The sequence below is a fragment of the Oncorhynchus kisutch genome, linkage group LG23 (genome assembly GCF_002021735.2).
Source record: "Oncorhynchus kisutch isolate 150728-3 linkage group LG23, Okis_V2, whole genome shotgun sequence".
Classification (NCBI taxonomy): domain Eukaryota; kingdom Metazoa; phylum Chordata; class Actinopteri; order Salmoniformes; family Salmonidae; genus Oncorhynchus; species Oncorhynchus kisutch.
In genome coordinates this window covers 10,295,210-10,321,907 of record NC_034196.2, presented here as the reverse complement: position 1 = coordinate 10,321,907, position 26,698 = coordinate 10,295,210, and the positions used below count along the sequence as shown (strand labels likewise).

The window sequence follows — 26,698 nt, the reverse complement described above, 5'->3', positions numbered from 1 at the left end:
CATATCTTGAAAACTTGAGTGCTGACAAGCAAAACATTTTGGGACTATGTCAACAATCGACTAATGAAACAAATACCAAAAGATCATTTTGGGGTGGAATTTTCCATTAAGACCATCAAAACATTAAATACACAAAATCAACTACTTCTATCAAAACATACAAATATGTCACACAATAGCCCATTAAATACAGGGCCTTCAGAAGGTATTCACACCCCTTGACTTTTTTCACATTTTGTGGTGCTACAAAGTGGGATTAAAATGGATTTCATTGTAATTTTTTTGTCAACGATCTACACACAATATTCTGTAAAAGTGAAAGAAATATTCAAAAACATTTTTAGAAATTCATGAAAAATAAAACACTAATATATATGAGTATATAAGTATTCAACCCCCTGAATGAAAATATGTTAAGCCGAAACCACACAGACAGACGTCGTCAACGGCGTGCGAGAGTAGAGAGAGTCAATTCACATTGCACTGCCTAGTGTATGCCAACTTAATGGTCATGAGAATCCATAATAGACTGTTGTAATATGTTATGTTCGCTTTGTGAATTATTGTTGTGTGTTCCTTTTGACTCACCTTGCCTCACCGAGCCCTGTACCTGCCTCCTGTTAGGTCGGCTCACAAACATGAGGAGAGTTGTAGCTAATACACCCTAGCAGTTGATAAAGAATTTAGCTAGTCTCATTATTTCTACATAACAGTATTCTCTCGAACAGAGTTCTGTGAGTTTCCCAGCCGTAGCCTGCATAGGCCATATGCCTGTGCTCAAAATCAACAAAGGTAGGCAAAACATTATTGTTTTTAAATATGTACTATTGGCACCGGCAGCTAAACTTATAAACACAAAATAGACACTTTTTAAAAGTCCAGACATAAGAATTCACAAATTCACATAACAATTCACTTTACCAGCATTGCTTCGCGTACACGTAAGAAAAATTTACTTGCTTTCTAATTTGAAGTGCATGATACCGTTGACGACATTGAAGCTGTCTGTTTTCTCCCATTCACTACCGTGCATTCTAATTCCAGCGTGTACGCGCTCATTCACGCCGTAAACAAACTAAATGCTTTTCGTTTGATTTGGGCTTTAGAATCACCGTTGGCAGCGATTACAGCTGTGAGTCTTTCTGGATAAGTTTCTAAGAGCTGGTTTGTGCAACATTTGCCCATTACTCTTTTCAGAATTCTTCTAGCTCTGTCAAATTGTTGATCATTGCTAAGACAACCATTTTCAGGTCTTGCCATAGATTTTCAAGCATATTTAAGTGAAAACGGTAACTAGGCCACTCAGGAACATTAACTTTCTTATTGGTAAAAAACTCCAGTGTAGATTTATCCTCGTATTTTAGGTTATTGTCCTGCTGAATGGTGAATTTATTTCTCAGTGTCTGGTGGAAAGCAGACTGAACTAGGTTTTCCTCTAGGATTTGCCTGTGCTTAGCTCCATTCTGTTTCTTTTTCTTCCTGAAAATCTCCCCAGTCCTTAATGATTACAAGCATAACTTGATGCAGCCACCACTATTCTTGAAAATATAGAGAGTGTTACTCAGAAATGGTTGTATTAGATTTGCCCCAAAGATAAAACTTTGTATTCAGGACAAGAAGTGGATTGCTTTGCCATATTTGTTGTAGTATTACTTTAGTGCCTTGTTTAAAACAGGATGCATGTTGTGGAATATTTGTATTGTGTTCAGGCTTCCTTATTTTCACTCTGTCAATTAGGTTAGTATTGTGGACTACCTACAATGTTGTTGATCCATCCTCTTTGTTCTCCTATCACAGCCATTAAACTCTAACTGTTTTAAAGTCAGTTTCCTTCCTCTCCGGCACCTGAGTTAGTAAGGAAGCCCGTATCTTTTTAGTGACTGGGTTTTATTGACACACCATCCAAAGTGTAATTAATATATGTAACTTCACCATGCTCAAGGGGATATTCAATGTGTGCTTTTTTATTTTTACCCATCTACTAATTGGTGCCCTTCTTTGCGAGGCCTTGGAAAACATCCCTGGTCTTTGTGGTTGAATCTCTGTTTGAAATTCACTGCTCGACTGAGGGACTTTAAAGATAATTGTATGTGTGTGGTACAGAGATGAGGTAGTCATTCAAAAATCATGTTAAACTCTATTATACTCCTGAACTTATTTAGGCTTGCCAAAGGGGTTGAATACTTATCGACTCAGGACATTTCAGCTTTTAATTTGTTTTACATTTAAAAGAAAACATAATTCCACCTTGACATTATGGGGTATTGTATGTAGGCCAGTGAATTTTGTATTGATCCATTTTAAATACAGGCTTTAACACAACAAAACGTGAGAAAAGCCAAGGGGTGTGAATACTTTCTGAAGGCACTGCACTAACTACAACTATCAATATACCCTAACCTGGTTAACCAGGTTATACCCTAAAATGGCTGTGCCATTTGTTGATACTATAATTATAGTATGCACCATAAAAGGCAAGTAAATTATATTATCACAGCATGGGCTGTATTATTTTTTCCTCGAATGTAATTCAAGAGCATGAATATCCAGAAACAAAAGGCTTTATTTACCCTTTTCCATTTTAACTGAGAGCTGAACTATCTTCTTCTATGGGTCCCTCTACAGTACCTCTCCTTTGTCCTTTTCCTTGGCCTCTTACTTGGTCCATTCTTGCAAACAGCAACTCAGATTTGACCTCTTTTATGCATAAGGACTGATTGCTGATTGAAACATTGTGCATATAAGTTTTGCACACGTGCAGAAGAGGTTCGCATTCATGGGAATAATTCGTATCAGCTGTCACCAAATGTTACATTTTGTTTTTTGTTTTTCATGATTTACTCAACTTGCACCTTTTGTAGAGAGTTGTGTTTACTGTTCTTCAATAATGTGCTTAGCATTTGCATTGTGTGCGAAAGCAATATGAAATGACTTGGAGATCAAGTGGACTCCAGTTTCATTAAAAGTGTCTTAGCAATCGAGAAAAACTGTAACCTGAATGGATGATCAGTAACGTTATCTTTTTACTCACAGCTTTCAGTCAGCCACAACGCCTTGCCCATTGGTCCGTCAAAAAGTAATTCCACTCTGCAACAGTTCCTCATTCACGAGCTTGCCGGATAAGTTTATTCTTCTGGATTTGCCGGGAAAATTAACCCACTCACTGGGTCATCATATGTCAAGAGTACCAGTACCGAGGTGATGTGCAGGGGTACGAGATAATTAAGGTAACTATGTACAGTAGTAGGGGTAAAGTGACTCGGCAACAGGATTTTTAAAACTTTCACAACAGGAGTGTGAAAGTGTCTGTGTGACTGTGTGTAGTCAGTTGACTAGCTAATTAGCAGTCTTGTTCAGCAGTCTTATGGCCTGAATTCTTCGGGGCACATTCAGTGATCACGTGCCCGCTGGAGCCGCTTCTTCTTGTTTTTAACTGATAAGCGTGGATCCCGTTGGGGTCGTGGTTGTCTGCTGCAATAGCCCATCCGTGAGAAGGACTGGCGAGTTATGCGTTCCTAGATACTGAGGTACTGAGACGGTCATGCCATGCTCAAAGTCACCTAGGTCACTCGTTTTGCCCATTCCAACGTTCAATTGAACAGCAACTGATTGCTTCAATGCCTGTCTGCCTGCTTTATATAGCAAGCCATGGCCACGTGACTAACTGTCTGCACGAGCAAAGCATTTTTTGAACGGGTGGTGTACCTAATACACTGAGTGTATGTCCAAACTCTGAATCAAATAGGTTTCCCCAAAATAACATGGTCGCTGTGGTAAAACGTTTCTTTTGATTGTCGATCTTGTGCATTTATCAACATTTCATCAGGTAGACTGACTTCAGATGTGTCATTTAAACAAGATTATTAGGAAATGGTTCTTCTTCCACATAACATGTAAACGTTTAAATCAAGCTATTATATTATTCTGACTAGTCACAATAATCATATTATTGTGTGCCAATCGTGTTTTTATTGGTCAGTCACCAGTAGACCTAGACCCTGTCACACTGACCTACAGGGGGCCCACAAACTTCCCCAAATTAAAAATAATAATAATTTGTTGAAGGCCCACTGGAGGTCGGGGGCCCGGGGCTCGTGCCCTGCATACCTGTTCGGTAATCCGGCCCTGGTCCTGTAGAGAAGCATACATTAGATTTGTTTGGAGCGAGGGGGTGAGCTAGCAGGTGACTTACTCCAGTGACTTTTGACTGTATGGGGCAGGTGCAGGACAGGACAACATATCTGCTCATGTATCAGCCATGACAGGCTGCCATATGCTTAAGGACAGAGAAGGACAGAGAGGTGCTAGAGAAGGGCCCTCCAAGACATGTGCTAATGCTAACACACAGCTGGGTGCTAACAAAGGTGTACGGCTATTAGGCTGAATGGATGCATCAAGGTGACTGGGCTGGGGCGGCGTGGCAACAGTTTGCAATAGTTTTGCAATAATTACCAAAGTGAAGGGATGTTTTTCACTATGTTCATTGCTCACCTGTCTAGTGCTATGCAGCACAGGTGTAGGATAGATGCAGTGGTCAGAAACACATCCAACGAGGTCCTGACCAGACAGAAGATCTCCCCATACCTCCACTGACCTGTGGTCAGCTCAATGGCTGCAAATGGCATGACAACCACAGCAACCAGGAGGTCTGCAAATGCCAACGACACTATGAAGTAGTTGGTCTTCTTTTTCCTTGAGGGAGAAGGGGAACAAAAGCATTTTCATTCATTTCCAGAAAGGCGCATGAGTTGAATGCAAAGATAATTATATTTTTTTAATCTAGCTTTTAAAATGATCGACTTATCTGCACTAGACAGAACAACCTTTTTTTTCTCATAACTCTATAAAACCATACCGCATAAACATAGAACATGACAGAAACAATGCCCGTGTCTAATGTGAGAACAGCTGCTTTGTTGTCACCCAATAAGCCAGAAGGTGGCATATTCATCAGTCTGTCAATCACACATCTCCTACTTCAATTAAATTCTGTTCAATATTTTTTTTTGTACATGACATCATATGTAATTTTATAGAAAACAGTGCGCGTAACAAAAGGCCCATATGAAAATCCCCTAGAGGCAAATATACAGACTTGTTGACACACAGCAACAAGATAATGTTCTCTAGAGATGTTGGGACACAGGATGTAAACACTATTATACTATCCATCTCTGTGCTAAAAAGCACACTCTAAAGCAGTGGTTCTCAACTCCAGCCCTTGAGTACTTCCAACAGCACACATTTTTTGTTGTGCATTAAAGGGGTCACATTTCCTCCTTTGAGCACTTAGGCAATTTCTCAATTGGATTTGCTCCTGAGTCCTCTCTCCTCCGTACTCTCACCTCCTTTTGAAAAGGGTCAAAGGGAATCGAGGAGAGGCGGCGAGGAGTGTTGTACGCACATCATCAGGAAAACTACGTTTACAGGGATGGATCCCAAAATAAATGTGTGAAGTGATGAAAACAAATTCAGTTAGTTGTGCAAGACATTTTATAAATAAAACAATAAGTAGAACATTGTTTTAGAACGTGTGCATGGTTTTCTCCTTCGACAAAACAAAAGCTGATTCAAAGGTGGTGTGGCAGATTTCAAAACTCTTCCGTGAAGGACACATGACTTTCCTCAATGAAAGGTGGCTATCGAGGAAGGGAGGACACTTTTTCTTTCGCAACTCGACCACTTATCAGATTCTGGGTCACGGAGGAGAGAGGAAAGAGGGTGGAGCATGGACATTTGCCCAAATTAGAAAAAGCCTTCGATTTGACAGGACGTGACCTACATGTAACAGGAAGTGGGCTTACCGAAGATGTCTGTCCTTGCAGAGCGCCACCATCACCAGCAGGTTTCCCAGAACAGTCATGATGATGATGATGGAGAGGAAGATGGTGAGAATGACCCTCTCCAGTGAGTTCAGTACATGCTCCATGTTTACCACGTCATCGACTGAACTACACAATCAAACAATTACTGTTATTAAGGTCATCATCATAACATCATTGGAATATGACTGATAATCATAAGACATGTATGAATGAAGACCTTTCATAACATAAAAAAATATATATTTTCAATAACAGAGAGCATTTGATGTGTGGGCTGTGTCGCCTCTAAATGGTATTTAGTTTATATGTTTCATATAGACCATCATATCCCAACAATGAATTATGTTCCCTCTCAGGAAATAAAAGTGATTTGAATTTAAATGAATTACTCGTGTTCCACTGTTTGTTCGTACTGTTCAGGTGGGTGGGATTCTGTGGCCATCGCTGTTCATCTGCATAGAGGGTGCTAAAGGAGAGTCCTCCACACCAGTCGCTGTGGCCCTGAGGACAAACACAACTAGGCAGTTCATCACAGCTCTAATACTAACACTGTGCATTGTTCACATCTACAGCTTTAAGGCTGTACAATGTTACAGCTGTAATACTGTACGATGCTACAGCTGTAATACAGTACGATGTTCCAGATGTAATACTGTTACGATGCTACAGCTGTAATACTGTACGATGTTACAGATGTAATACTGTTACGATGCTACAGCTGTAATACAGTACGATGTTACAGATGTAATACTGTTACGATGCTACAGCTGTATTACTGTACGATGTTACAGCTGTAATACTGTACGATGTTACAGCTGTCACACTGTACGGTGTTACAGCTGTAATACTGTACGATGTTACAGATGTAATACTGTTACGATGCTACAGCTGTAATACAGTACGATGTTACAGATGTAATACTGTTACGATGCTACAACTGTATTACTGTACGATGTTACAGCTGTAATACTGTACGATGTTACAGCTGTAATACTGTACGATGTTACAGCTGTCACACTGTACGATGTTACAGCTGTAATACTGTACGATGTTACAGCTGTAACACTGTACGATGTTACAGCTTTAAGGCTGTACGATGTTACAGCTGTAATACAGTACGATGTTACAGATGTAATACTGTTACGATGCTACAGCTGTATTACTGTACGATGTTACAGCTGTAATACTGTACGATGTTACAGCTGTAATACTGTACGATGTTACAGCTGTAATACTGTACGATGCTACAGCTGTAATACTGTACGATGTTACAGCTGTAATACTGTACGATGTTACAGCTGTAATACTGTACGATGTTACAGCTGTAATACTGTACGATGCTACAGCTGTATTACTGTACGATGTTACAGCTGTAATACTGTACGATGTTACAGCTGTAATACAGTACGATGTTACAGCTGTAACACTGTACGATGTTACAGCTGTAATACTGTACGATGTTACAGAAGTAATACTGTACGATGTTACAGATGTAATACTGTAGGATGTTACAGATGTAATACTGTACAATGTTACAGCTGTAATACAGTACAACGTTTCAGCTGTAATACAGTACGACGTTACAGCTGTAATACAGTACGACGTTACAGATGTAATACAGTACGATGTTACAGCTGTAATACAGTACGATGTTACAGCTGTAATACAGTACGACGTTACAGCTGTAATACAGTACGACGTTACAGCTGTAATACAGTACGACGTTGCAGATGTAATACAGTACGATGTTACAGCTGTAATACAGTACGATGTTACAGCTGTAATACAGTACGACGTTACAGCTGTAATACAGTACGACGTTACAGCTGTAATACAGTACGCCGTTACAGATGTAATACAGTACGATGTTACAGCTGTAATACAGTACGACGTTACAGCTGTAATACAGTACGACGTTACAGCTGTAATACAGTACGATGTTACAGCTGTAATACAGTACGACGTTACAGCTGTAATACAGTATGATGTTACAGATGTAATACAGTACGATGTTACAGCTGTAATACAGTACGATATTACAGATGCAATACTGTATGATGTTACAGGTGTAAAACTGTACGATGTTACAGCTGTAATACAGTACGATGTTACAGATGTAATACAGTACGATGCTACAGCTGTAATACTGTACGATGTTACTGCTGTAATACTGTATGATGTTACAGATGTAATACAGTACGATGTTACAGCTGTAATACTGTACGATGTTACAGATGTAATACTGTATGATGTTACAGGTGTAAAACTGTACGATGTTACAGCTGTAATACAGTACGATGTTACAGCTGTAATACTGTACGATGTTACAAATGTAATACTGTACGATGTTACAGATGTAATACAGTACGATGTTACAGCCAATGACAGACTACCCGTCTGGAGCACCGGGAATTTTCCCGGTGGGCCGCTTGACAATTGGGGTCGTTGCAACGCAAAATATAAATAACCCCAGTCCGCTTAAATAAAAATAACCAAGTGCTATGTGTCTGACTGGCCTAGGCAAGCGGGCTGCCGGCCCACTGCCACTGCTGTTGGGTATTACATCTGTCAGCCTCTCTCTCCCAGCCAATTACTTTTGGTCCAGTCCATTCTAACTTTACCTGAGCCCTGCCCCTTTCCTATCTCTGTTAAGTGGTGACATTTGGATAAATAGTGAAGCGGAGCAAGATGGACAACCAAAAAGAGAAAAACGTAAAGCTGGTGCTTAAAAGCAGAGAGAGAAGAGGTTGAAGTCCCTTGAGGCTGATGCAGCCAAATGTTTTAAAATAACAAATTATTCATTTGGCGCCGTTACCAGTCAATCATCTCAGCCTTGTGGGCCTGAAGGCACTGGCAGCAGAGGGGAGAGAGAGCAGAGAGGGCAGCCCATTGAGCCCAGCGATACCAGTTCAACTGTTCGTCAATGTTTTGCAGGTGAAGTGGTAAGACAATAGGGATAAGATAAGCAATGTTTTGGTTTAGCTAGCTGGCTATTTAGCTATATCAGTTGCCTTTTGTTGAAACAAGCACTCGTCAATGTCACTTTTCGTGAACCGACCAATCACAGCCTGGATGGGGCGGGACATTAAAAAAAGGTTGACGTGCTTGTCACGCCTTGGTCATTGTATTTTGTGTTTTCGTTTTATATTTGGTCAGGCCAGGGTGTGACATGGGTTTATGTTATTGTATTTCGTATTGGGGTTTGTAGTATTTGGGATCGCGGCTGATTAGGGGTGTTGTATAGGCTTGGCTGCCTGAGGCGGTTCTCAATCAGCTGTCAGGTGATTCTCGTTGCCTCTGATTGGGAACCGTATTTAGGTAGCCTGAGTTTCGCTTTGTCTTTCGTGGGTGATTGTTCCTGTCTCTGTGTAGTGTTCACCAGATAGGCTGTAATAAGTTTCACGTTCCGTTTGTTGTTTTTGTATTTATTAGTTATTTCATGTGTCACTTTTTTCATTAAAGTCATGAGTAACCACCACGCTGCATTTCGGTCCGACTCTCTTTCGACAAACGAAGAACGCCGTTACAGTGCTACAGGAAACTTTTGAAATGTTGAACTCATTGTTATGCATGAATGGTTATGATTATTGACAAGTTAGTACTTGGCATTATCAAATTAGAGAGTAACCACCAATGTAGACCATTTTTCTTGCACAAGGATTTAATGACGGAACAAAACCTACAAAATTATAAATGTTGGATGTGTAGTTCATAAACTGCTGTATTGTCCAATTGGAATTAATATTATACTAGTGGTATACAGTATACTATTATATGAAATGATATGAATATATATGAACATTATATAATTCATATATTAATATTATACTAACATTATACTATTATGTTATAATATTATACTAATATACTAATTTATACTAATTACTCATCCAGGTCAGGGATAATGCATCTGCGGTGGACAGATGTAGATTGAGCCAAAGCCAGGATTCCACTGCCACCCAAATTTGTGATTATTTTAAGAGGCCGAAGTCAGGGGACCTAGATATGTTTTTTAGCTTCCACCCCCAACAAAAGTGTGAAAAGTCTGTGGTGCAGAGGTTTTTCTTTTATAAAGATGAGACCAACAGGAAGTGGCTGTCATACAGTGAAGAAAACCATGCTTGATTCTGTTTCATTTGTATGGCATTTGCAAAGCCCACCGAGAACATTCATGAATGGAATGGCAGACTGGAAGCATATCCATCAGGGAGTGGGAGAGCATGAGAAGAGCTTATGCATAGAGGTCATGCTGAGGCCTACTTTCTAAGGTCCTCCAAAGGTAACATTGAGAGCCTGTTCATCAGCAGTCAGACGTCTGCTCATAGAGAGCAAGTGAACAGAAGAAGGCAAGTGCTAGAGAGCAATATAGATGTTATTATAGTCATAGGCAAGAGGGGTCTGAGCTACAGCGGAACGCAGTCTGAAGCAGCTTATACGCTAGATGACAGCAGCATTGACCATGGCAACTTTTTAGAGATGATCATTCTGCTGGGAAAGTACGACCTGTGTGTGAAAGAGCATCTCACTGCCTGCATAGAGAAAAGCAAAAAACTGCTTGAGTCTGGGTCAAGAGGGGGCAGAGGCATTCTAATCACTCTGTTATCAAAGACTACCATCGATAACGTCATTACCACCATCCAACCCACAATGCAGGCCACCATAGCAAGTGAAATCCAGGAAGCTGGTATGTTTTCAGTCCAGATTGACACTATGCAGGACATTACAACACAAGTTCAATGCTCTGTCATAGTCAGATATGTGACGAACGTCATCCATGAGAGGTTTGTGACTTATGAAATGCGAGGCATCCTGAGTGAAGTACTGGAAAACATGAAGCTTGACATCAACAAGTGCATTGGCAATTCCACTGATGGAGCCTCCAGTACGCAAGGCCAGTATTCAGGCTTCCCTGCCCTGCTCTCTGCAAAGTCAACCAATCAAGTGCATGTGTGGTGCTATGCACACATTTTGAACCTTGTTTTGGCAGACACAACAGAGAGTGTCTTGGCAAGTGGGTCACTTTTTTCTCTCGTTAACAACACAGCTGTGTTCTTCCGTGAATCCTACCAGAGGGTGAACATTTGGGAGAAGGAGAACAAGGACACAAGACACAGACATCTTGCTCCAATTGGAGAGACACGCTGGTGGGCTAAAGACAGTGCCTTAAAGAAGGTCTTTGGAGCTTTTGGAAATCCAGATGAGGGTCTGTATGTTGATGTCCTTCTCACTCTGTCAACCATACAAGATCAGAAAAACATCAACACTACTGCACAGGTCAAGGCACAAGGATACATTGAGGGGTTGCTGAAGTATGAAACAATACCTAAAGCTCAGATATTCCTCAGAATATTTCAGGCCACCTCACCAGTCTCAAAATATCTTCAAACAAGTGGAATGGACATTCTGTCTGCGCATCGTATGGTTGTGTCTACAGAGGAGCAGCTGAAAGGAATGGCAAGAGATGTTGAAAAAGTCAAGGCAGCCGCAGACACATTTGTTCAGTGGGCCAACAGGAAGTTGCAGGAACGGGATGGGGAAACAGAGCTGGAGTTAGAGGCCACTCTGCCAACGAAAAGGGCTTGAAAGAAGAAAACCATGCCTGGAGAGACTGCACAAGATGAGACTTTTACTGGGGCAGAGAGTGCATACAGGATTGGTGTCCATAATAAAATTCTGGATACAGTCATAGATAGCATCCATCGGCGATTTCTGAGTAATGACACTTTGTATGCCGACATGGCTCTTCTGGACCCTAAACACTTTAGTCAGCTAACATCCAGTGCCAGTGGCCTTCCACAGACAGCCCTTCAAGAACTAAGCAAATGTTTGATCAAATCTGACAGCAGAGCAACGGTGGCCAATTTAAAGAGTGAGCTCATGAGTCTGGCAGAACAGTGGACTAGGTTAAAACAATCGGGATTTGAAGAATACACCACCAGGACAATGGAGGGTCATGGACCTGAAGGAAATGAAAACGAGGTGGAGATGGTGAACAAGAGCTGTTCATCTTGCAAGGACTGTCCAGCGTGTTGCTACCGTATTCTTAGTCAGTACAACCTATTGACTGACGTATACCACATCATGGGCCTTGCTTACAAGTTCCGACTTACACTGTCAGTAACCCAGGTAGCTTGCGAGCGGAGCTTCTCTACTCTGAAATTCATCAACAGTAGGCTCAGCACTCTAGCTCAACAGCACCTGGAGGCTTTTATGCTCATGGTTACTGAGCGAGATATTTTAATGGCCCTGGACAGTGACCTGGTTATAGATGACATTGCTGAGAGAAGTGAGCTGCTGCAGAAAAGGTTTAATTTAAGGAGGTAGGAAATGTTTATTTAAATTTTATTCTACGACACCAGTCTTTTCACCAACAAATTTATTCTTGTAATATTTATTTCACTGGTCAGATTGCTGCCAGTGCCATTGTGCCAGTATCTGCTCCTTCTAGCCAGCCTCCTCCTAAGAGCAACACGTTCCCCTTGTTCTTTTTTACATCTATTTTACTAAACTTATTGCTTTAAATATTGTTCATGAATCTTGTTTACATAAAGTGTGGCGTCGGTTGTGTGGGTGGTGGTGTATCGCTGGGGGGGGTTTTGGTGGGCCGGTCTGAGTCAAAAAGTCCAGGGCCATTTTTCATTCCCAGTCCGTCCCTGGTTACAGCTGTAATACTGTATGATGTTACAGCTGTAATACTGTACGATGTTACAGATGTAATACTGTATGATGTTACAGCTGTAATACTGTACGATGTTACAGATGTAATATTGTATGATGTTACAGCTGTAATACTGTATGATGTTACAGCTGTAATACAGTATGATGTTACAGCTGTAATACAGTACGATGTTACAGCTGTAATACAGTATGATGTTACAGCTGTAATACTGTATGATGTTACAGCTGTACGATGTTACGATGTTACAGCTGTAATACTGTATGATGTTACAGCTGTAATACTGTACGATGTTACAGATGTAATATTGTATGATGTTACAGCTGTAATACTGTATGATGTTACAGATGTAATACTGTATGATGTTACAGCTGTAACACTGTACGATGTTACAGCTGTAATACTGTATGATGTTACAGGGCCATTTTTCATTCCCAGTCCGTCCCTGGTTATAGATGTAATACTGTATGATGTTACAGATGTAATACTGTACGATGTTACGATGTTACAGCTGTAATACTGTATGATGTTACAGGGCCATTTTTCATTCCCAGTCCGTCCCTGGTTATAGATGTAATACTGTATGATGTTACAGATGTAATACTGTACGATGTTACGATGTTACAGCTGTAATACTGTATGATGTTACAGGGCCATTTTTCATTCCCAGTCCGTCCCTGGTTACAGATGTAATACTGTATGATGTTACAGCTGTAATACTGCATGATGTTACAGCTGTAATACAGTATGATGTTACAGCTGTAATACAGTATGATGTTACAGCTGTAATACTGTATGATGTTACAGCTGTAATACTGTATGATGTTACAGCTGTAATACTGTATGATGTTACAGGGCCATTTTTCATTCCCAGTCCGTCCCTGGTTACAGCTGTAATACTGTATGATGTTACAGCTGTAATACTGTACGATGTTACAGATGTAATACTGTATGATGTTACAGCTGTAATACTGTATGATGTTACAGATGTAATACTGTACGATGTTACAGATGTAATACTGTACGATGTTACAGCTGTAATACTGTATGATGTTACAGCTGTAATACTGTACGATGTTACGATGTTACAGCTGTAATACTGTACGATGTTACAGATGTAATACTGTACGATGTTACAGATGTAATACTGTATGATGTTACAGATGTAATACTGTATGATGTTACAGCTGTAATACTGTACGATGTTACAGATGTAATACTGTATGATGTTACAGCTGTAATGCTGTATGATGTTACAGCTGTAATACAGTATGATGTTACAGCTGTAATACTGTATGATGTTACAGCTGTACGATGTTACGATGTTACAGATGTAATACTGTATGATGTTACAGCTGTAATACTGTATGATGTTACAGCTGTACGATGTTACGATGTTACAGCTGTAATACTGTATGATGTTACAGCTGTAATACAGTACGATGTTACAGCTGTAATACAGTACGATGTTACAGATGTAATACTGTACGATGTTACAGCTGTAATACAGTACGATGTTACAGCTGTAATACAGTACGATGTTACAGCTGTAATACAGTACGATGTTACAGCTGTAATAATGTACGATGTTACAGCTGTAATACAGTACGATGTTACAGCTGTAATAATGTACGATGTTACAGCTGTAACACTGTACGATGTTACAGCTGTAATACTGTACGATGTTACAGATGTAATACAGTACGATGTTACTGATGTAATACAGTACGATGTTACAGCTGTAATACTGTACGATGTTACAGCTGTAATACTGTACAATGTTACAAAGCCACTATTTACCCACTGTCTGGTACTCATGATTGAACAATGACTTTATAGAGGAATTCTATATCAGTCGTGAATATTTTTAACTCAGAAGTCCAGGAAAGTCCATCAAAGTCTAGGAAAATGGTGTTGTTATATTGGCAACAGTTATAAAGTTAATGTCATAACCCGCTATATCTAGTGTGTGTGAGGTTCCCCTCATGTCACAGTATGATGATTCTGTGTCAACATATTTGAGAATGGTCCACATTTGGCCTTGATATAAGACAGCTACAGTAGATTACAACTACATGCTGAGAAGGGATTTCCGGATGGAGATCAACAAGTATGGTCTGAATCCCTCCGACATTGACGAAGCAATTGTGAAAAAGCAAACAGAGGGCAGTGTCTGCACACAAATCTCCCCTGCCGCACAAAGCTCAGTGGCTCGACAACAAACAGAGACACATAAGCACACGTGCATACTGTGCACCCACACACACCTTACAGAACAAACACAACCCACGCAGCCAATGGAATAACAAAATATCTGCTCTATCTGTATTTAATCACATAAAAGGGAGCAGAGAAAGCTTTTAGACCACGCCACCATCTTCTTTGACAAACTATTACTCTAGAGGTGTCTACATTTCCGAACATAAATGTGTCATCTTTCAGACTGGGAGTTTAGTTAAACAGGAAGGTTCCCCTACACAACACGAGGAAGGGAGGCAAGTTTTGGCACATTGTTATTAACAGGGAGTCCTCTGTGGCCAAATTACATCTCAGCCTCCTAGGGGGGGGGGGGGGGGGGGGGGGGGGCAGTGGGTCCAACTCACACATGACTGCCTGGAGCCCCTGCTGGGTAAATACATGGGGACAGTGAGAGTGATGTGGGAGTATGCCGAGATCCAAGTGGGTAAACACATGAGAAGACTACGGTGTTCACCATTCTAGAAGACTCCTCATTCTAATATAGATCACACCCTAAGCACTGCTCTTCAAAAGAAAAGCACGCCTCCCATATTGTACAATATTTCTCCATAATCTGCCAGGCTTCAGTACTCCATGAACAGCTTCTGGTGGAATGACGGACTATTCCAGAGCAATTATATGCTCACAAGTTACATTTATAAGCATGTAATCAAAGTGGAATGACTGTCATTCTATTGTATTCCATGAAATACAACTTTGGTTTGGTTTTGTGTAAAAAGCAAGGCAAATGGTAAAGAAATGTGTAATTGTTTGACACTGTCTTCACAAATCACAGTTTGAGATCCATTTATCCTAGGCCCTACACTAGAACATACAGGACACCTCTTACAAAGAGGAGATGCATTCCAGGAACACAAACATACATGGGGATGCCATCACAGCCTATTTCACAATGCTTACCCGGGGTCCTCAAAACACTCTCTGGGAATATCTTTCATGTATGGCTTCTATTTTGTGTTCAAATGCCTCAGAGAAGAATAGTTAATTTCCCATGAATAGCTTGCTGGAGAGTCAAGAGGCCTCAGCAATGCACTGTAAGTGTCTTCCGGCGCTGACAGAGATGGCCGCCTCGCTTCGCGTTCCTAGGAAACTATGCAGTATTTTGTTTTACGTGTTATTTCTTACATTGGTACCCCAGGTAATCTTAAGTTTCAATACATAAAGTCGGGAGGAACTACTGAATATAAGAGCAACATCAACTCACCATCATTACGACCAGGAATATGACTTTCCCGAAGCGGATCCTGTGTTCTGCCTTGCACCCAGGACAATGGATCGGATCCCAGCCGGCGACCCAAAACAACGACCTCGTAAAAGGGGCAAACGAAGCGGTCTTCTGGTCAGGCTCCGGAGACGGGCACATCGCGCACCACTCCCTAGCATACTACTCGCCAATGTCCAGTCTCTTGACAACAAGGTTGATGAAATCCGAGCAAGGGTAGCATTCCAGAGAGACATCAGAGACTGTAACGTTCTTTGCCTCACGGAAACATGGCTCACTCGAGAGACTTTATCGGAGTCGGTGCAGCCAGCTGGTTTCTTCACGTGTAACAGTATAACTTTAGACCGTCCCCTCGCCCATACCCGGGACCCTCTGCACACAACAACAACAGTAACCCACGAAGCATCGTTACCCATTGCTCCACAAAAGCCACGGCCCTTGCAGAGCAAGGGGAACAACTACTTCAAGGTCTCAGAGCAAGTGACGTCACCGATTGAAACGCTATTTAGCGCGCACCGCTAACTAAGCTAGCCGTTTCACATCCGTTACACTCACCCCCTTTTGACCTCCTCCTTTTTCCGCAGCAACCAGTGATCCGGGTCAACAGCATCAATGTAACAGTATAACTTTAGACCGTCCCCTCGCCCATACCCAGGCGCGAACCAGGGACCCTCTGCACACAACAACAACAGTAACCCACAAAGCATCATTACCCATCACTCCACAAAAGCCACAAATCGCACCTTGCAGAACAAGGGGAACAACTACTTCAAGGTCTCAGAGCAAGTGACGTCACCGATTGAAACACTATTTAGCGCGCAAAGCTAACTAAGCTAGCCGTTTCACATCCGTTACACACGCATCGCGCTGACAGAAACAAGCATCTTTCTGGTAAGAAGAGGGGCGGGGGGGTATGCCTTATGATTAATGAGATGTGGTGTGATCATAACAACATACAGGAACTCAAGTCCTTCTGTTCACCTGACTTCCTCACAATCAAATGTCGACAACATTATCTACCAAGGGAATTCTCTTCAATTATAATCACAGCGGCATATATTCCCCCCCAAGCAGACACATCGATGGCCCTGAACAAACTTTATTTGACTCTATGTAAACTGGAAACCACATATCCTGAGGCTGCATTCATTTTAGCTGGGGATTTTAACAAGGCTAATCTGAAAACAAGACTCCTTAAATTCTATCAGCATATCGATTGCGCAACCAGGGCTGGTAAAACCCTGGATCATTGTTATTCTAACTTCCGCGACGCATATAAGGCCCTCCCCCGCCCTCCTTTCAGGGAAAGGCGGCCCACGACTCCATTTTGTTGCTTCCAGCCTACAGACTAACAATCGGTAATTGCCGTTTTTGGACGCCGAATATGGCCGATTTACATTGCATTCCTTCGGGGAAACTGCGTGGCAGGCTGACCACCTGTTACGCGAGTGCAGCAAGGAGCCAAGGTAAGTTGCTAGCTAGCATTAAACTTACCTTGTAAAAAACAATCAATATTCACCTAATCACTAGTTAACTACACTTGGTTGATGATATTACTAGGTTAACTAGCTTGTCCTGCGTTGCATCTAATCAATGCGGTGCCTGTTAATTTATCATCGAATCACAGCCTACTTCGCCAAACAGGTGATGTTTTAACAAAAGCGCATTGGGGAAAAAAGCACAATCGTTGCATGAATATACCTAACCATAAACATCAATGCCTTTCTTAAAAAAACCTGAAACCTCTTGAAACCTGCATATTTAGTTCAAAGAAATTCATGTTAACAGGCAATATTAACTAGGGAAATTTTGTCACTTCTCGTGCGTTTATTGCAGGCAGAGTCAGGGTATATGCAACAGTTTGGGCCGCCTGGCTTGTTGCGAACTAATTTGCCAGATTTTTACATTATTATGACATAACATTGAAGGTTGTGCAATGTAACAGCAATATTTAGGCTTAGGGTTGCCACCCGTTCGATAAAATATGGAACGGTTCCGTGTGTCACTGAAAGAATAAATGTTTTGTTTTTGAAATTATAGTTTCCAGGTTTGACCATATTAATGACCAAAGGCTCGTATTTCTGTGTTTATAAAATTATAATTAAGTCTATGATTTGATATTTGATAGAGCAGTCTGACTGAGCGGTGGTAGGCAGCAGCAGGCTCGTAAGCATTCATTCAAACTTTATTGCGTTTGCCAGCAGCTCTTAGCAATGCTTGATTCACAGCGCTGTTTATGACTTCTTCAAGCCTATCAACTCCTGAGATTAGGCTGGCAATGCTAAAGTGCCTATTAGAACATCCAATAGTCAAAGGTAAATGAAATACAAATGGTATAGAGAGAAATAGTCGACACGTCATAATTCCTATAATAACTACAACCTAAAATTTCTTAACTGGGAATATTGAACAACCAGCTTTCGTATGTTCTGAGCAAGGAACTTAAAAAAAAAAAATTAAATGGTACATATTGCACTTTTACTTTCTTCTCCAACACTGTGTTTTTGAATTATTTAAACCAAATTGAGCATGTTTCATTATTTATTTGAGCCGAAATAAATTGTATTTATGTATTATTTTAAGTTAAAATAAGAGTTCATTGTTCATTCAGTATTGTTGTAATTGTCATTATTACAAATATATACACTGCTCAAACTGTCCACTTAGGAAGCAACACTGATTGACAATACATTTCACATGCTGTGCAAATAAATAGACAACAGGTGGAAATTATAGGCAATTTAGCAAGACACCCCCAATAAAGGAGTGGTTCTGCAGGTGGTGACTACAGACCACTTCTCAGTTCCTATGCTTCCTGGCTGATGTTTTGGTCACTTTTGAATGCTGGCGGTGCTTTCACTCTAGTGGTAGCATGAGACGGAGTCTACAACACACAAGTGGCTCAGGTAGTGCAGCTCATCCAGGATGACACATCAATGCGAGCTGTGGCAAGAAGGTTTGCTGTGTCTGTCAGTGTAGTGTCCAGAGCATGGAGGTGCTACCAGGAGACAGGCCAGTACATCAGGAGACGTGGAGGGCAACAACCCAGCAGCAGGACCGCTACCTCCGCCTTTGTGCAAGGAGGAGCAGGAGGAGCACTGCCAGAGCCCTGCAAAATGACCTCCAGCAGGCCACAAATCTGCTCAAACGGTCAGAAACAGACTCCATGAGGGTGGTATGAGGGCCCGACGTCCACAGGTGGGGGTTGTGCTTACAGCCCAATACCGTGCAGGACGTTTGGCATTTGCCAGAGAACACCAAGATTGGCAAATTCGCCACTGGCGCCCTGTGCTCTTCACAGATGAAAGCAGGTTCACACTGAGCACATGTGACAGTCTGGAGACACCGTGGAGAACGTTCTGCTGCTGGCAACATCCTCCAGCATGACCGGTTTGGAGGTGGGTCAGTCATGGTGTGGGGTGGCATTTCTTTGGGGGGCCGCACAACCCTCCATGTGCTCGCCAGAGGTAGCCTGACTGCCATTAGGTACCGAGATGAGATCCTCAGACCCTTGTGAAACCATATGCTGGTGCGGTTGGCCCTGGGTTCCTCCCAAGACAATGCTAGACCTCATGTTGCTTGAGTGTGTCAGCAGTTCCTGCAAGAGGAAGGCATTGATGCTATGGACCGTTCCCCAGACCTGAATCCAATGGAGCACATCTGGGACATCATGTCTCACTCCATCCACCAACGCCACATTGCAGCACAGACTGTCCAGGAGTTGGCGGATGCTTTAGTCCAGGTCTGGGAGGAGATCCCTAAGGAGACCATCCGCCACCTCATCAGGAGCATGCCCAGGCATTGTAGGGAGGTCATACAGGCACGTGGAGTCCACACATACTACTGAGCCTCATTTTGACTTGTTTTAAGGACATTACATCAAAGTTGGATCAGCCTGTAGTGTGGTTTTCCACTTTAATTTTGAGTGTGACTCCAAATCCAGACCTCCATGGGTTGATAAATTTGATTTCCATTGATCATTTTTGAGTGATTTTGTCAGCACATTCAACTATGTAAAGAAAAAAGTATTTAATAAAAAGATTTCATTCATTCAGATCTAGGATGTGTTATTTTAGTGTTCCCTTTATTTTTTGGAGCAGTGTATATATAAATATCGGCCGATTAATCGGCATCTGCTTTTTTTTGGCTCTCCAATATTCGGTATCAGTATCGGTGTTGAAAAATCATAATCGGTCGACCTCTAGACTCCATAGAAGGAGCCAAAGTGACAAGAATCTGGGGACAGAATAAGTGGTGCTCATTTTCTCTCCCCTGAATCTGTAAAACTGTCCCCTGGACATTCTAATAGAAATTACTAATCCAATTGAAAAGAAAAAGCATACAAATGTCTACCATGTGTTTCAAATTCCCAAGACAAATGAAGATGAGCATTGTCATTATCAATTACAAGACTCAAGATAGCTTTAGTATTTCCTAAAAAGTCTGAATTGAATTGATCTTGCAGATGATGTCACGTTCTGACCTTAGTTCCTTTGTTATGTCTTTGTTTTAGTATGGTCAGGGCGTGAGTTGGGTGGGTTGTCTATGTTAATTTGTCTATGATTTTCTATTCCTGTGTTTGGCCTGGTATGGTTCTCAATCAGAGGCAGCTGTCAATCGTTGTCCCTGATTGAGAACCATATTTACGTAGCCTGTTTTCCATTGTGTTTTGTGGCTGGTTATTTTCTGTTTAGTGTTGTGTTGCACCTTACAGGACTGTTCGTTGGTTGTTTATTGTTTTGTTTTCAGTGTTCATTCAAATATTTAAAATATGAACACTTACCACGCTGCACCTTGGTCCTCCTCTCCTTCCCCAGACGACAAGCGTTACAGATGATCATGCCATGAACGCAAATTAAACTTACTGTAAAAGCCTTGAATGAATCCCAAACCATTTACCAGTGCCTCCATATAAATAATTTACAAGTAAATATTCCAAAACAACTTCACACATCATGCTTTAAGAGGTCTGGCATGCTGTGGATTTACATGTGAGGAGGAGGAGTGTCAAATCTGGCCACTGAACGCTTGGACGTCTCCATGTTAAAATATGATACCCCTGTAGTGCTCTCATTGCTCAAAGAGTGATGGTCCTGCTATCATATCCACAACCTATGGATTTCAGAATACACTGATAGACATTTTATTGAAAATCTTAGAACTGCATGTCTTTGCATTCTAAAATAGTCATATAGTTAAACTAGAACTGGATAAATAAAATCCTAAAATCGAGGAAAATAACACTTGTCGCCTTCATTCATTTTCATCCATAGTCCCATGATGTAAAATCTGGGCATTTCACTTTCCAGTGTGTTCAGGCATACTTCTGTCCCAACACATTCAGGCAAGGAGCCGAGTTTAACCCAAACAGACTTGCGGGAAGGGAAATTGAAGGGAATTTGAGAAATAGCATACTTGTAAAGTTTGTTTAAGAACCAATATACATGGGCTCCTTGTCAAACTTCTGTCCCACATTCATTTGTTACAAAGTGAGAGAATAAAAATAAGTAAATCAGAGATCCTGATATGTTTAAACCCCTGCCACCATCACAATCCGGAGTTGTTGAGAAAGACCAAAACAGATTCATTGTGTTACAATACATAACATTAGTGGAGGAATAAGAAAAAAGTTACGACAACGATCTGACACCTTCCCACACTGGCTGTCTTTACTGTGTGGCTGTTGAACAGGCAAACAGGTTAATATTCTATACACCTCCACTGACCACTTGCCACAATTTGTTTAATTTAGTGAATTTTAGAGTACGGAATATATAATCTAACCATGCTATAATCTCAGCCACAGTAGTTTAATACAGTAAGAGTAAGTAACTGTAACAGTAGGTTGACAGTAACTGTGCATATTAAAGGATCTTCATTTGAGCCATGTTTGGTACAGCAGGAAAATAATCGTGCAGCAACAGGATATGTAAATTATTATGTGGATTATAATTCATGTTAAAGCTTCCAATTCACCACTTTATTGACAACCTTTCGATTGAAACATTGTCAATAAAGCGGTGAATTGAGAGCTTTAATAGTGTGCGGGCCTTCTTTGTCTATGCTAGTACTCTAATTTATCCCAGCACCTATGTTTTTAAGGTTGTGCGTATGACCACAAACTTGACTATAATTTATGGACGTTTTTGTAGGGGTTGACACATTTTTCATAAGGGAAAATCAAGTCTGACATTTTTAAGTGGAAATTACAAACTTCAGAAGCTTTTTAAAAATCTCTAATACACTACAATTAAAACATTTCCTGTATTGCAGGAAAGTTCTCCTGCAACAGGGTGATCAAATGAAGATCTTACATCTGTACCAGTAGTTTGGACAGTGTGTTCTATGTGTGTTCTCTGACATTTACTCTAATGGCTGACAAATTGGGCTTCTCCACCGTAATCCAATCGTATCATCTATTCTAATTCACATGACAAGCATTTCAAAGCCTCTCATTTTCTCCATAAATAACACCATAAAGAAGACTTTTCCATGTGCTTAGGGAGACAATTTCACACGCTATTCAAACCAACGACAGGGACAGGATGCAAACCCAAACTCTCATTCTGTGCAAAGAAACATGTTTTATGAATTGAGCTACTTAGATGACTGTAATGATTTGTGAAGGAGTAAGTGACTATGCAGGGCCACTCAGGAGTCGTTGTGACGCCTGTGATGGGGGGTTAACGGAGAATGAATACAGACACACCAGGCACCCTGGAATAAAACAGCTATTCGCTACCATCAGGCAGCTGTGGATGTGGTTTTCCCTCTATTCGGTGGAAACGGACTAAATCTCCATTCTCTCATGGCACCACATGGCAGCACTGTCAAGATCAATGATAACTAGATGCTTGGGCTAGGCACTGTAACTGAAGCTATTGAGAGTATGATACGTTGTTGGATCACACTTCTGCTAATAGCCTCTAATAGACACGACATCCTACTTATCAGGATGTGGATACTTTTAAAATGGAACCGAAGTGGAGCTTGGAAGTGGAAACAACCTGAAACAGAAAGAAACTAAGGGAAAGTAGTAGCAGAATCCTATGGGCATGGTACACTGAAGCACTAGTAGAGTCAAAGACTAGTAGAGACAAAGCCTAGATACTATCTTCCCAATCATGTCTGCTGGTGCCTTAAAAGACAAAGTTTCTAATCCTACTATACCTATACATGCAAACATCCTCTTGAGAGTATTTCAGCAAGGCTATACATGATGCTTTGGATATGAATGAAATGAAACAGGATTGGTCACAGCATAAGCATTCCTTCTTGGGGTTAACGTTACATCATCACTGGAGCTCTCCTAAACACTGCAGACCTGGTAGCAACTAACGTGTGTGTGTGTGTGTGTGTGTGTGTGTGTGTGTGTGTGTGTGTGTGTGTGTGTGTGTGTGTGTGTGTGTGTGTGTGTGTGTGTGTGTGTGTGTGTGTGTGTGTGTGTGTGTGTGTGTGTGTGTGTGTGTGTGTGTGTGCGAGCGAGCGTGTGTGTGTGTGTGAGAGAGAGAGTGAGAGAGAGAGAAAGCAAAAGGAAGAGAGAGAGAAAGTGTGTTTACTCTGTGCTGTGAAATGGATGTGAATGTTTGCCATTAACGGTTCAGTACTTTCTAGTCTCTTTTAACCTCCATTTAGATCCGGGGTGTTGGTTTAGCTGCGGACCAGCTAGCCTGATCTCTGCTCTATTGAAATCCACAAGGTGTAACAGTATAAAACCCAACAAGGTGTTATATATATACCAACCCAGTAAGTGGTAGGCTACTGTTTACTAAAGGGTGATAAAGTAACAAGGATCAAAGAAAAAATTACATTTAACGCGTTGATGAAATGAGCTTGCAGTCTATGAGCAAGTGGAGACATGAACAGTCCTGAGAGGCAGGAACAGGGACCGTGAGCCTCATTTTAATATCTGATGATCATGGCATATTAATGGCATATGATCATGGCATATACCGTAGGTTCAGAAGTTTTGTGAAATAGTACAGTTGAAAAATATATGGCAAATAGAAATCAAAACTGGATGGTAATTTAGAGATAGATGGGAGGGGTTGAGGGTAGCTGGATGGAACTAAAAACAAACAAAAGATAACTATTGTAAAATATACTGTGTCCGTAAAATGTATATAGTATGTACATTAGTTTAGTCCAATTAGGGGAGGGGTGGTAGGGTTAGGGGAAAATAAAACATTAAAATATATTTAAACATCTATATATATATACATACAAAAAATATATATGGGGGATTGGAAATGATGCAGACAATTACATTGATAAAAGCCACAAATCTATATTCAATATTAAAGCTGATCTACCCCCTAAACAATAAAACACTTGGATTTGCCCTTTAATTGCCAACAAGCAATAAAATGCAATGTTAAGTTATGGACAATAGGCTAAACTGTTCTATGCCAGTTTGTATGAAAACTGGGTTAAGAAAAAGAGTGCACTTTAAATGACAATGCTATGCACAAAAAGAGCAAGTGAAATATGTTACTGCTCTGTTCACTGTCAAATTAGCTACCCAGGTCACAAATAACAAACTAAAGGTAGCCTATGCCTAATCACGGACACATAATAATAATGGCTAGACAATTATCTCGATTATAACATGCATTAATTAGTTGATAATGAGAATAAACAACATATACAATTCAGGGTTCGTATGCGGTTTGTGTACGTTAACAACCATAATAATGCCTACTTCAATCATAGTCGGGTATAAGAGTACATTTGCTGAAAGTCTCGTGCGTAATTGTGTTATGTACAACGACATTGCCCAAGCAGAATATCCTCAGGCTGTACTACTACAAACTCTTCAATTAGGTTATATTATTTTCGATGTAACCAATTCATTTTCAGTGTCTAAATAGCTACATAAACCCCCAATGCTACTGAGGTTTTCCAAATTTGATGTCAAAGTTTTCCTCACCTTTTAGGGGTCGGGCGCTCGGTTTTCGGGTTTGAACAGCTCCCTGGGTTGCTATGGACTCTCATATTCCATAGGTGTCACGGAATAATTAAACACACCAGGCAATGACCACTGAGTGCCATAGGAGCGGGAAAGTTACATGCCATGGTGCGCGAGCCGATGTGCAGGAGAACAGATGAGTGGGTCACAGTTTGCAAATGAACTACATTTCATTTCATTTCTACAGCTGGGCGGTAGATGGGAAACCCGCTTTTAACGCCTGTTTCTCTCGGATGAGAGAAAAGGTTGACTAGACCGTCCCCATGTGGTTCCAATAAGGAGACACTAGGAGACCACAACTTTCCCCCTGTGAGCCACATAATTGTGTCAAATGCTGGAGACTTTGATTAACTCTTTCCCTCCATGCACTGACATTATTTGGCTCAGAATGTGCGTAGGTCTGCAGCTTCAAATAAAACAAAGTCATGTTCAAACAGTATTAGAGTGATTTTGCAACTATGGACACTTTTGGCATTTCTTATTTTAAACAAATATGTTTAATGAAATACACTTTTATCAACAGAGATATTTTATAAGGAACCATATACCGGTATTGGCTGTGACCATTTTATTCGACAATACATGGATTTTTCACAAAACACAGATGACATTATCATCTCATCATAAAACATTTAATTTTAGTTTAAAACTGAACGACAAACACAACGGGTTTTGGGGTTATTGGGTTTATCTGTCTATAGGGATTGGTACTACCACATTAAGAAATAACAGAGTAATGGGAAATTGCGTTAGTTGTTAAAAAAATAAATTGTGTTAGTTGTTAAGAAATAAGTGGGTGGGAATGGATATCTGCAATATCATTGATTGCTATAAAGACAGTAAAATATATTTTGATAAGCTGTATTGAGCATGGGGTATATGAGCAGGGGTATACCCATTTTATACAGAAGTTGTTCTTTTCTGATAGTAACCTTGAAATCCTAATTTCTGACACATTTTGTGGTGGTAATGACAGTGTTGGTTATGACAATTTGCAAATATATAATGATTTAACTGCCAGGCCATGTGGTTTACTTGGTTAATATGATCAGCTATCATTTTATAAATCCCAACCACAACATAATGAGATGTATTCTTTCAAATAGAGGACAATAGAGCCCCACAGTGAATGTGTCATAACACCCATAAAACCTAGTGGTCAGACAAGGAAATGGTTCCAATCGTTTTTCCCACATGGGATTTTAGAAATACTTAAAATAAGGTCTATTTTGTGTAAGCTAACCCTGTGGGGAAAAGCTAACAATTTGATAACCATGTAAATTTATTTCGGACAAGGTGACTTTTATCAATATCTTCGGCTCTACTTGGAAAATGCTAATTAGCATCAAAGCAGACTACAAATCTTCCTGCACATCATCTCTAGCTGACACCTTTACTAACAGGTATTGTGTCCATTTAAAACTTGCCCAAGACAGTTCACAGAGTTGTCAATTTAAAGAAATGTCGCCAATTTATTCATTACTGCATTTAGCTAACATTATATAGTTAATCCAGAGATTCTTACCTTTGCCTCGATTTGGCAGTCTCATCCAGATCATCATGACTCTTTACTTATCATGAGTAAAGATTGGCGCCAGAGGAGATGGCTACTGTTTTACTGACTTCTAACCAATTGTGCTCTTTTGTGTTTTTTTTGCATCGTGTAATTTATTTTGTACATAATGTTTCTCTTATGACTGAAAAGAGCTTCTGGATATCATAACAGTGATTACTCACCTCGAAGCTAA

At 40.7% G+C, this 26,698-nt stretch overlaps 1 protein-coding gene across 1 annotated transcript in view; it reads right to left on the bottom strand.

Moving 5' to 3' along the window:
- LOC109868554 (5-hydroxytryptamine receptor 4-like) overlaps positions 1–25,064 on the bottom strand; it is a 65,604-nt gene extending 40,540 nt beyond the window's left edge. Inside the window, exons 1-4 of the mRNA XM_020458190.2 lie at positions 24,912–25,064; positions 6,215–6,326; positions 5,805–5,951; positions 4,492–4,692 (exon numbers count right to left, since the gene is read on the bottom strand). Of these exons, the coding sequence (XP_020313779.1) occupies positions 4,492–4,692; positions 5,805–5,951; positions 6,215–6,267 (401 nt within the window). The 5' untranslated portion in view covers positions 6,268–6,326; positions 24,912–25,064. The remainder of the gene's footprint in view (positions 1–4,491; positions 4,693–5,804; positions 5,952–6,214; positions 6,327–24,911) is intronic.
- Between the last annotated feature and the right edge of the window lie 1,634 nt (positions 25,065–26,698).